The sequence below is a fragment of the Cyanistes caeruleus genome, chromosome 19 (genome assembly GCF_971803275.1).
Source record: "Cyanistes caeruleus chromosome 19, bCyaCae1.hap1.1, whole genome shotgun sequence".
Classification (NCBI taxonomy): domain Eukaryota; kingdom Metazoa; phylum Chordata; class Aves; order Passeriformes; family Paridae; genus Cyanistes; species Cyanistes caeruleus.
The window spans coordinates 10,989,797-11,001,646 of NC_141719.1; the positions used below are offsets into that span (position 1 = coordinate 10,989,797).

At 65.6% G+C, this 11,850-nt stretch overlaps 2 protein-coding genes across 5 annotated transcripts; one reads left to right on the plus strand and one right to left on the minus strand.

Moving 5' to 3' along the window:
* Positions 1–382: 382 nt before the first annotated feature.
* SLC26A11 (solute carrier family 26 member 11) lies at positions 383–7,913 on the minus strand. 4 transcript variants are annotated; one of them, XM_086857556.1, is made up of 16 exons: positions 7,494–7,913; positions 7,082–7,274; positions 6,886–6,971; positions 5,883–5,962; positions 5,541–5,683; positions 5,205–5,380; positions 5,047–5,119; positions 4,682–4,732; positions 4,324–4,384; positions 3,884–3,939; positions 3,446–3,586; positions 2,743–2,870; positions 2,379–2,478; positions 2,060–2,193; positions 1,794–1,866; positions 383–1,089 (listed from the first exon to the last, which is right to left on the minus strand). In XM_086857556.1, exons 1-16 carry the CDS (start codon positions 7,650–7,652, stop codon positions 1,007–1,009), a joined length of 1,737 nt encoding a protein of 578 aa, XP_086713682.1. In that variant the 5' UTR covers positions 7,653–7,913; the 3' UTR covers positions 383–1,006. The 4 variants fall into 4 exon arrangements, with proteins under 4 accessions (XP_086713682.1, XP_086713681.1, XP_086713684.1 ...); XM_086857555.1 differs by having other exon boundaries at positions 2,060–2,196; XM_086857558.1 differs by lacking the exon at positions 3,446–3,586 and having other exon boundaries at positions 7,494–7,903.
* On the plus strand, positions 7,908–11,762 carry SGSH (N-sulfoglucosamine sulfohydrolase). The gene is made up of 8 exons (XM_086857559.1): positions 7,908–8,293; positions 8,496–8,656; positions 8,768–8,873; positions 9,309–9,459; positions 10,062–10,218; positions 10,360–10,441; positions 10,520–10,723; positions 10,966–11,762. Exons 1-8 carry the CDS (start codon positions 8,206–8,208, stop codon positions 11,523–11,525), a joined length of 1,509 nt encoding a protein of 502 aa, XP_086713685.1. The 5' UTR covers positions 7,908–8,205; the 3' UTR covers positions 11,526–11,762.
* The last annotated feature ends 88 nt before the right edge of the window (positions 11,763–11,850 follow it).

Consider the following 11,850-nt stretch of genomic DNA (forward strand, 5'->3'; position numbering starts at 1 on the left):
GTGCGGGACCCGACAATTAAAAGCGGATTCCGCTGTCAAAAGCAGGGACGCGGCTGCTGCCGCATCCCGGACCCAGCCAGGACCAAGCGAAGACGGGCTCTGCCAGCAGCCCTGACCCCCCCAGTGCTCACACATTCCTGCACAAGCAGCCCATTTTACCCCGTTCCCGTTTCCCCCCGAGCTCCCAGCTCCCGGCAGGTCCGGGGCTGCTCTGCTGCCCTTGCAGGACCTGTGCCCCAGCGCGCTGCCCTGGGCCCGGCTCACCCGCACACACCCGGCCTGCTTTCGGTTTCTTTTCCCCGGCATGCCCAGCAGCACCGAGAAGATAATTTCCCCTTCCCACACAAAAGGAAAAAGCTTTCCCCCAGGAAGGCAGAGTGACTCATTAGCAATTTCTCATTTATTACGCCCTCGCCATCACCCGAGGGCTGTTCAGGGGAGCTGAATTGCCCGGCAGGTGCTGGCCCCATGGCACAGCTGGGCACAGCCCGGTGCCACCGTGCCTGTCCCCTCGGCAGGGCCCAGGCCAGGGGCTGCACCCCAGGGTGACAGCCCAGCCCCGAGCCTGGACAGGGCTTGGCACAACACCCCACAGACATGGATAAAAAAGATAAGAGTTAGTAAGGATAAAAATCAGTCGGGAGCACAATCCCAGACGTTTTCCCTCTCCCAGCAGCTGGAGGCTGAGCCCCCATGTCTGCACGGAGGGCACCACGAGCAGCCCTGAAATAACCTTGACGAAAGCACGCCCTGAGGCATCACTGGAGCGGCCCAGAGCATGAAAAAGGTCCAGAATTAAAACAGTTCTTTAAAAAACAGCAGCAGCTCCCTGGAGGAAGGAGGGCTTTGCGCTGGCCACTGTGACAAGGAACAGTTTTGTCCCCCAGCCCGTGTGGGGCTGGGCTGGCGCTGCTCTCGGTGTCCAGGAGGCCTGGCTGGGGCAGGTGGCTCCCACAGTGTTGTCGGTGTCCCTGGGGTGTCCCAGCACGTTCAGCCCAAGCTGGAGTCACTGGATGAGCCCGGTGCTCTCGGCAGTGCTGGTGAAGGGCTCTGCCCTGCTGCCCCCCAGCTCCGCTCCCCAGTTCCGCTCTGGGACAGCAACGGGGGAGCAGAGTCAGGCTCCTGTCCTGCCCCTGGCTGGGACAGTTTGTTGTTCCCAGGAGCTGGTTCAGAGCTGTGTTTGGATTCAGGATGAGACTCCTGTTGATAAGAGCCTGATGGCTCAGCTGCTGCAGGGCAGTGCTTACACTGAGCCAAGGACTCCTCAGGAGCTGGGAGGGGGCAGAGGCAGCAGAGCTGTCCCCGTGCCCAGAGGGATGTTCCAGAGCACAGGGCATCGTGCTGAAGGAAAGAAACCCTGGGGGGGTTTGGCCGAGGGCTGACGGCCACTGCTCAGGGGCTGGCTGGGCATTGCTCAGTGGCTGGTGAGAAACCACCTGTGCATCACTGCCTTTGGATATTCCTTTATCATTATTACAATTTTCCTTTTCTGTCCTGTTAAACTGCCTTCATCTCAGCCCAAGGGTTTTAGCTTTTCTCTGATTCTGTCCCACCCCTCTGCAGGGGAAGTGAAGGGCTCTGTGGTGCTGAGCTGCTGCTGGGGTGAACCAGCAGAGGTCACCCTGAATTCCCAAGGCTGGGGAGACCAAATTCTTTGGAGGGGCTCCAGCTGACCCTCCCAGGAGCCCCTGCAGCCCCCAGACTGCTGCTCTGCATCTGGACAGGCCAGATCCCCGTGGGGGTCCTCCAGAGCCACACTCATCCCGTCCTGGGAGAGCAGCCCAGAGCCTCACCTGCCTCCTCCCAGCTGGGGAAATGCTGGAATCCTTCTAAGTCTGCAGACAGGAGGACTCGGAGAACAGGGTCCTGAGGACAGAGAAAGCTGGGCTGGGGGAGTGCTGGACACTTCCCAACCCCCAGGGCAGAGCCCCCAGCCGTCCCAGCGCCCTGCAGCATCCAGCTCTGTGAGAGGAAGGCTTGGGATGATGATGGTGCCGCGCTGAGCCCATCAGCCACAGCCTCCCTGGGCCTGGGCTGGGGTGGCCGAGGTCCCACACACCTTCAGGCCACAGAAGGCCAGCGAGAGGCCGTGCCTGCGCAGCTCCTGCAGCAGCTCTGCCAGCCCCACCACCACCGTGTAATCAACGCTGCTGATGTGGCAACAGTCCAGGATGACGGAGCGTGGTGGAGATGCTGCTGGAAGAGCAGAAGGTCGTGTCCCTGACGAGTGCAGAAATGACCAGCCCGGGGGTCACAGAGCCAGGACAGGGTGGGACAGCTCTGCTGTCACCGCTTGCACCCGCAGTCCTCGGGCAGCAGCCGCCACCCAGGGCTGAAGTGATCCAGGAGGTGACAGCCGTGTCCCCAGGGTGACACACCTGCCAGAGCACGGCTGCACACCGAGTCCCGCAGGTGCTCCACGGCTGGGAAGTGCAGGCTGCTCCCCGGCTGGACCAGCAGCACCGCCCCCTCCGACACCTGTGCAGGGAGAGGAGACACAGGGAGCTGTGACCTTCCCCGGGCGGGGACAACGCCCGTGTCACTCACTGTCCTCCCGCATGGACTGGGGGAAACAGGAGCCCCCATCCCCCGGGGAAAACCCTCCTGCACTCAGCCCAGCGTCAGCAGGACAGGGACGGCCCGTGGCAGCAAGAACAGGTCAGGAGCATCCCGCACACCTCACTGCCCTCAGGAGCCCCCTCCCAGCTCCCTGGCACATCCAAGGGGAGGGGTGAAGCCCACCTTTATTGGGGGCCTGGCAAGGGAGTAGAGCAGGAGAATCCCAGAAACCAGCACCCCAGCCACGATTCCATACTGAACCTCCCAGAAGCAGAGCAGGAATGTCACACAGAGGGGCACAAGGTCCAGCCCTGCAGGAGAGACAAGCCAGGCTCGGCTGTGGCTGGTCCTGGTGCCACAGGGCACAGATCAGCTCTGAGCAGAGCTGGGCCGGGAGGAACCCGCTCCGGGCGGGCGGCTGGGGCAGCCTCAGAGGAGCTGCGGGCTCAGCTCTGGGTGGGAGCCCTTGGAGGGGCCGTGAACTGCACCCTTGGCATAACAAAGGTCTCAGGCACCGTGGGAAGCCACAGCGTGGGACACTGAGAGAGTGATGGGACACTGAGAGAGTGATGGGACACTCAGTGATGGGACACTCAGTGATGGGACACAGAAGACAACCACCCCCAGACTCGTCTGTGAGGGGGTAAAAGGCTCCTTTGTTCTGGATCCCTCCTCAGGAACACTCAGCTCCAGCTATTCTGTTTAGTTAATGGCACCATGACTAAATGTGAGACTCTGCAATGGGAAACCTGGTCTGAGTGAGTGGGGAGCGGGGAAGGAGCCTCTGTCCCAGCTCAGGGGGCCGCTTGTGACTGCGGGAGCGGCTCCTGCAGGACTGGGGAGTTTCCTTTCCAGGGGACCGCCCGTTCCCGACCGATGCCCTCACTCTTAACCCGCCAGAGCGTGCGGAAGATGCCAGCGTCGAACATGGGCACCACGGCCGAGATGATGACAGCGGCCAGCGCCGCTTTGGGGATGTAATAGAAGAGAGAGGTGAAGTACGCCAGGGACAGCAGGACCAGGGCACCTGCGGGAGGGGGGACCCTGAGCCACGGGCACCCCGACACCCGGGGATCCCCGACACCCAGGGGTCCCCGACACCCAGGGGTCCCTGACACCCAGGGGTCCCTGACACCCAGGGGTCCCCGACACTGGGGTCCCTGACACCCGGGGATCCCCGACACCCAGGGGTCCCCGACACCCAGGGGTCCCCGACACCCAGGGCTCCGTGGTGCTCGGGGCTCCGTGGTGCTCGGGGCTCCGTGGTGCCCAGGGCTCCCCGGCATGGGCAGCAGCCCAGGGGCAGGCAGGGGCAGGGCTGTACCTGTGACGAGCCCCCCCGCGGGGGTGCAGACCCCTGACTGAGCATTCACCGCCGTCCTGCAAGGCAAACCCAAAACCCACACATCCCAGGCTGTGCAGGGCCGGGGCTGCTCTTGCCCAGAGACCCTGCCCGGGGGAACCACCCGCCCCGTCAGGGAGGAACATGAGCAAGGCCCTGGCTTCCAGCTGGGCTGCTGGGGACCAGGACACGAGCTCAGGGACCCACCGGGGTCAGCGGTCTGACACACAGGATCTTGCAGAGCTCCCTCACCACGCAGCCCCAGCGAGTGCCCTGCTCCCCCCTGTCCCCCCTGTCCCCCCCTGCTCCCCCCTGCTCCCCTCTGTCCCCCCCTGCTCCCCACCTGCTCCCCCCTGTCCCCCCTGTCCCCCCCTGTCCCCCCCTGCTCCCCTCTGTCCCCCCTGCTCCCCACCTCTACCCACCGGCCAAAGCTGCCCGTGATGGGGTAGGAGGACACGAAGGAGCCCAGGACATTGGCGACGCCTGAGGAGAGGAAGGAGAGGGGCTGGGGAGGCTCTGCTGTGTCCGTGTCCCTGTCTCCCTTCTCCCTTCCCGGACCGGGGGCTGACAGTGCCCACCCAGCTGTGCCACAGCTGGAAACTCCTGAGCTGTGAGAACACCCAGGGTGGGGGTGTTCAAGCATGCAAGGTAAGGAAGGGAAACGTTCAGGTGGAGGCAGGACTGCCCAGATGGGGATCCCAGGTGGCTCAGGGGCTGAGGGACACCCGGCAGTGCCGGGGCCAGAGCCCCACCCGGCCCCCCTGACCAAGCAGCTCTTACCCAGAGCCAGCAGCTCCTGGTTGGGGTCAATCCTGTAACCATTCTGCGAGGCTGAAAGGAGATGTTGGCGTTGGCCTGAGGTTCCCTCAGAACGGAACAGTGCCTGGGACAGTGTGGGCCCTGTCCTGGCAGCCCCTGGCTGCAGGAGCACCCCGAGACAACGCTCACCTCCTGGCAAATTTCAGCTGTGCACCCCACAGGGCCCCTCCTGCCAGCCCATGCTATGAACAGGAGCCCAGCCCTCCCTGCCCCAAAAGGAACAGCACCTTCCCCAGCACCCCAAGCCCTTTCAGAGACCCCTCCCCGCACCCCGAGCCCCGCAGGGACCCCCTGTGAGCACAGGGCAGCACCTGGCACAGCCTTACCGAAAGCCTTGGCGATGGCCACGGTCTCCAGCAGCCCCATGAGCGGCACCACGGCCAGCCCGACCCCCATGTCCTGGGAGGGGAGATCCAGTCAGGGGGGCTGGGAGCTGGCACAGGCAGCAGGGAGCAGAGCAGCCCCTGGAGCTGCCAGCACCCACCTGCAGCATGCTCTGGAAGGGGACGGTGCCGTTGGGCGCTGCCAGGGAGAAGCGTGGGGGCCGGAAGGGGGGGAGGCCCTGCGGGATGCTGCCGGTGAGCCGGAACGGCTGGGAGCCCATCACCTGGAAGGAGTAAGCCACCAGGCCGGCAAACAGGACAACGAGAGCATTGCGTGCTGCCAGAGGGGAGAGAGCGACACTGAAACCTGCCCGGAGCCCAGGGCAGCGGGAGGGGGGCAGGAGATGGGGATCCGAGCTGCTCAGGACTCCCGAACCTCAGGAAGGGCACAGGACCCTTGGGGCTTTGTCCCCTGAGCCAGGGCACACCTGACACACCTGTGGCACAGATCCACACAATCAGGTAGCTGATCCTGACAGCCAGTGGCTCTGCAGGGGAGGCTCGAGGCAGGTGGCTCTTCATGGCCCGGAGCGCTGCCAGCGCAGCCAGGCAGCTCAGCCCCAGCACAGCGTCCCCAGCCCTGCAAGAGGCACGGCAGTGCCACCCCAAACACGCTGTGGGCACGGGGAGAGCTCCCACAAAGCCCCAGGGCAGGGGGGGTTGTGTCACAGCGCTGGGCACAGATGAGAAATGGGTCCGGGGCGTGAGCAGAGACGGGGAGAGAAGGGGCAGAGCCCAGGCAGCAGCAGGGGAGGGAGCAGGGCAGGGACGGTGCTGACCTGGTCTCCCCGATCCTCCGCAGCGTCTCATAGACCTGCAGGAAGAACTGCCTCGGGATCCCCTGCAGCCCCAGGATGTTCTGTGCAGGAACAGCAAGTGTGGTGACAGCCCGGCCCAGCCCGGCCGGCCCCGTGACCACAGCCATCAGCCAACATCAGCCACCATCAGCCAACATCAGCCAGCATCAGCCAGCATCAGCCAACATCAGCCAGCATCAGCCAGCATCAGCCAGCATCAGCCAGCATCAGCCAGCATTAGCCAACATCAGCCAACATCAGCCAACATCAGCCAACATCAGCCAACATCAGCCAGCATCAGCCAGCATCAGCCAACATCAGCCAGCATCAGCCAACATCAGCCAACATCAGCCAGCATCAGCCAGCATTAGCTGACATCAGCCAGCATTAGCTGACATCAGCCAACATCAGCCAACATCAGCCAGCATCAGCCAACATCAGCCAACATCAGCCAGCATTAGCCAGCATCAGCCAGCATCAGCCAGCATCAGCCAGCATCAGCCAGCATCAGCCAGCATTAGCCAACATCAGCCAACATCAGCCAACATCAGCCAGCATTAGCCAGCATCAGCCAGCATTAGCCAGCATTAGCCAACAGCGGCCCGGAGCTGCCGGCAGAGGCTCTGATTTGGGTTAACCACAAAGGAAGTGTGGCAGCCCAGCAGAGCCTCAGGTCCCTGGGGGCCAGCGAGGGGCTGCAAAACCCTCCCCAGCTTCCAAACCTGCGGACCCACCGCGCCAGAGAACCGCCCAGCGCCTCCGGCAAGTGACCACAGGCAATGTCGCGGGTGTCCCGGGTGCCAGCAGCTGGTCACCCGCAGAGGGGGCGTTCAGCTCGGTGTGCTCAGAGCGGAGCGCCCGGGGACCCAGCAGAACCACGGGCGGGGGTCAGCACCAAGCACATCACCCAGCCCGGGGCTGAGTGCCCCAGTTCCACAGCACCAGGAGAGAGCTGCTGAGGCAGCCGGGACGGGGCACAGCCTACCTTGATCTGGTTGAAGCTAATGGTGACGGAAGCAGCTGATGTAAACCCTTTGATGACAGGGCAGGAAATGAAATCCAGAAGGAATCCTGCAGGGGACGGGAGGCAGTGAGCACCCCCGACCCCAGGGTGTGCACAGACAGCTGCCACAAGCGCTAGCGGGACAATCCCCAATCTGTGCATGGCAAGAGCATCTCACCGAGGTGCAGGAGCCCCATGGCCAGCTGAACGCAGCCAGAGAGGAAGGCGAGCAGGACGGCATGGACGGGCTCGTGGAAGGCGTATGAGGAGACCAGCAGGGACATGATGGCCGTCGGACCCAGAGTCACGTCCTTGGCCGTGCCCAGGAAGCAGTAGACGAAGCAGCCCATGAAGGAGGAATAGAGGCCGTACTGCAGGGGGACAGAGGGGACACTGGCACAGCCCTGGGAGCTGGGAGGGGCTCGACACCGCCCGGACCGGGCGGGCCGGGCTGATCTCGGGTCACTCCAGGGTCCCTGGCACACACCCTGCCCGGGAAATGGGCGGCTGCAGCCCCTGGTCACCCAGCCCAGCTGAGCCCTGCCCGCCAGGGAGCTCGGGGAGCGGCAGCCCCGGGCCCCGGCACCCACCTGCAGCGGCAGCCCGGCCAGCTCGGCGTAGGCCAGCGCCTGGGGCACGGCCGTCAGCCCCACGGCCAGCCCCGCCAGCGCGTCCAGCGGCAGCCAGCCCCGGGAATACCGCGGGAGCCAGCGCAGCACCGGCAGCGCCGGGCAGCGGCAGCCGGGCATGGCCGGGACCCCGGGCCGGTACCGGGACAGAGGCGGAGCGGGACCCCGGGCCGGTACCGGGACAGAGGCGGAGCGGGACCCCGGGCCGGTACCGGGACAGAGGCGGAGCGGGACCCCGGGCCGGTACCGGGACAGAGGCGGAGCGGGACCCCGGGCCGGTACCGGGACAGAGGCGGAGCGGGACCCCGCGGGGCCGGGACTGTGCCGGTGCCAGCCCGGTCCGGCCGCGGCTCCGCCCGCACCGGATCTGAGCGGCCGGGACGCCTCATGTGACCGGGGTGAGGAGGAGCCGGGGCGGCCGGAGGAGCCGCCGAGCCCCGCTGCTCCTGCCGCTGCCGCTGCCGGTGCCGGTGCCGCTGCCGCTGCCGGTTCCGCTGCCGGTGCCGGTGCCGCTGCCGCTGCCGGTGCCGGTGCCGGAGCCGCTGCCGGTGCCGCTGCCGGTGCCGGTGCCGGTGCCGCTGCCGCTGCCGCTGCCGCTGCCGGTGCCGGTGCCGGTTCCGCTGCCGGTGCCGGTGCCGGTTCCGGTGCCGGTGCCGGTGCCGGTGCCGCTGCCATGCGGCCCTGGGCGCTGCTGCTGCTGCTGCTGCTGGGCGCGCTCCGGAGCGGCGGAGCCCCGGCCCGCAATGTGCTGCTGCTCCTGGGTGAGTGCGGCCCGGAGCCGCCTGCCCGGGGCTGGGGGCGTCCCGCGGCTGGCAGGGAGGGACGGAGGGACGGCCCCGGGTTCCATTCGGGGCTGCATCCCCTCCGCAGCAGCGGCCGGGTCACCCGCGGGCCGGGGATGCTCCCGGTGCCGGCGGTGCCCGGTCCGGGACACCCCGGGCTGACCCCGCGCCCGTCCCGCAGCCGATGACGCCGGCTTTGAGAGCGGCGCCTACAACAACTCGGCCATCCGGACCCCCAACCTGGACGCTCTGGCCCGGCGCGGTTTGGTCTTCCAGAACGCCTTCACCTCCGTGAGCAGCTGCTCCCCGAGCCGGGCCAGCATCCTCACCGGCTTACCCCAGGTACGGGCACCGGGGCTGCCAGCCCGCGGGAGAGGTCACGGCACGGCTGGACGCCTTTCGGGGCCGGGATGGCAGCCCCGGTCCCACCGTGCTGTGTCCCCTCACCTGCAGCACCAGAACGGGATGTACGGGCTGCACCAGGACGTGCATCACTTCAACTCCTTCGACGGCGTGAGGAGCCTGCCCCAGCTGCTCAGCCAGGCAGGCGTCCGGACAGGTGGGGAGCTGGGACAGGGGCTGGGACAGGGGCTGGGACAGGTGGGGAGCTGGGACAGGGGCTGGGACAGGTGGGGAGCTGGGACAGGGGCTGGGACAGGGGCTGGGACAGGTGGGGAGCTGGGACAGGGGCTGGACAGGGGCTGGGACAGGTGGGGAGCTGGGACAGGGGCTGGACAGGGGCTGGGACAGGTGGGGAGCTGGGACAGGGGCTGGACAGGGGCTGGGACAGGGGATGGGGCAGGAGCTGGGATATTTGGGGAGCTGGGACAGGTGGGAGCACCAAACCCCACTGTCAGAGCTTGCTGGCTGAATTGCCCATGGGCTGGGGAGCACTGCCTGGACCCGTGGCTGTCCCCACAGAGAGGAGACAGCAGCAGCAGCCACGTCCCCCCCTCCCAGTGCCCCTGGCACAGCCCCTGTCTGCTTCTCGCAGGGATAATTGGGAAGAAGCACGTGGGGCCCGAGGCTGTGTACCCCTTCGACTTTGCCTACACAGAGGAGAACAGTTCGGTCCTGCAGGTTGGGAGAAACATCAGCCGGATCAAGGCGCTCGTCCGGCGGTTCCTGCAGAGCCAGGACGAGCGGTGAGACGGGCCCCTCGTCCTGGGAATGGCTGTGGGGGGAGGGAAACTGGCTTCACTGAGGATGTGTCCCCATGGCCCAGCTGGACACAAACAGGAAGGGGCCCCTGTCCCTGGTTTGTCACTCTATTGGGAATGGTGAGAAGAAGGACACAGACTCTCTTGTGAGTCGAACAGGAGAGTTCCTATCTCGTTTATTTCTTCAGATCTTCTTTTGTAGATCGATACATGAAAGTACAGAAAAGTAAAACTCTTATTGGTCAGTGAACTAACACATCACCATCATTGGTCAGTGGGGTACACCACCCCTCCACCTTCTCTTGCAAGAAAACAAGAAACTGACAAACCTGCATGGCTGTTTTCTATCTCTGAGGATTGTTTTAATTCCTCTTTATGATTTCCCAGGGCACTTTCTCAGGCAAGACTGAGAAAGTTACGCGGCCTGCTTTTCCACAGGCACTGTGCTCCCTGTTTCATAGTTAGCATCCATACCGTGTATCCAGATTAGGTGTGGGGAGTCCTGCTGACCCCAGCTCGCCGTGCTCAGGAAGGTCTCTGGGCAGTCCTTGGCTTCACCAGCTCCACATCCCCCTTTCCATCCCTAGGCCTTTCTTCCTCTATGTTGCCTTCCACGACCCCCACCGCTGCGGGCACTCCCAGCCCCAGTACGGGGCCTTCTGTGAGAAGTTTGGCAATGGCGAGAGCGGCATGGGCTGGATCCCTGACTGGAAACCACAGATTTACCGCCCAGAACAAGTGCAGGTGAGAACCTGTGGGGGTGTGTGGGGCTCTGTGGGGCTGCACGTGCAGGCAGCCTCTGATGGAGCCAGGGCTGGCCCCCACCTTGTCACTTGTCACTTGTCACAGTGTCAGCCACGTTCCCCTTTCCCCGGCTCGCTTTAGGTCCCTGCCTTTGTCCCGGACACGCCGGCTGCCCGGGCAGACCTGGCTGCGCAGTACACGACCATCGGGCGCATGGACCAAGGTGGGAGCCGTGGGCCAGGCTGGGGCTGCTGAGCTCTGCAGCCCCTCCCTGCCCCTGAGCTCTGTCCCCCGTCCGCAGGGATCGGGCTGGTGCTGCAGGAGCTGCGCCACGCCGGCGTCCTCAACAGCACCCTGGTGATCTACACCTCCGACAACGGCATCCCCTTCCCCGGCGGCAGGACCAACCTGTACCGCTCGGGCAGCGCCGAGCCGCTGCTCCTCTCCTCCCCCGAGCACCCCCAGCGCTGGGGACAGGTCAGCCCGGCCTTCGCCACCCTCCTGGGTAAGAGCTGAGGGAGGGGCAGCACAGCTGTGCCTGGCAGGGTGGGCTGCTCCCCGTCCTGCCCCTGGGGCTGGCCCTGAGCCCTCAGCATTGGCAGGGCCAGTGCAGGGGAGGGAGCGGGGGGAGGACACAACTGGGTCCCCTGCAGGGACGCCAGCCCTGGGGACCCTTCTGCCCCTCTCTGGGGCTGAGTTTCCTCCCACAGTGCCTGTCCCTCCTCTCACCGTTTTCCTCCCCTCCAGACCTGACACCGACCATTCTGGACTGGTTCTCCATCCCCTACCCTGCTTACAGCATCTTTGGCTCGAGGCAGGTGCAGCTCACTGGAAAGTCTCTCCTGCCAGCCCTGGAGTCTGAGCAGCCCTGGGCCACCGCCTTCAGCAGCCAGAGCCACCACGAGGTGACCATGTACTACCCCATGCGGGCCGTGCAGCACCGGCAGTTCCGCCTCATCCACAACCTCAACTACAAGATGCCTTTCCCCATCGACCAGGACTTGTACGTCTCGCCCACCTTCCAAGACCTGCTCAGGCGCAGCAGGGCGGGGCAGCCGACGCACTGGAACAAGAGCCTGCACCAGTACTACTACCGGGAGCGCTGGGAGCTCTTCGACTGCAGCCGTGACCCCAGCGAGAGCCAGAACCTGGCCCCCGACCCCCGCTACGCTGACCTCTTCCAGCTGCTCCGTGCGCGGCTCCTGAAGTGGCAGTGGGACACGGGGGACCCCTGGGTGTGCGCCCCCGACGCCGTCCTGGAGGAGAAACTGAGCCCGCGGTGCCGGCCGCTGCACAACGAGCTGTGAGTGCCACCTGTGCCTGGGACAGTCCTGTGCTCCCGTGGGGCGCCAGCGCTCGGGGCGGTGGCACGGATGGGCTGGCCCCAAAGCCCGGGTGACACCGCCAGGCTCTGCCCCTGTGCTGCCAACACCGCCCGGCCCCAGAGCACCCAGGGGTTCCCGGGGCCTTGACTGTCAGCCAGAGGAGCCAAAGGGCCGAGCTGCCCCTCAATAAAGCCTCTGGAGGATGAGGTTCCATTTGCACCCTGCAGCAGCCCCCTGCTTGGAGCCAGGACAGGCCAAGGGCCTCTGTGGCACAGCCAGGGCTGCAGGAACAGCTGGGGACACCCAG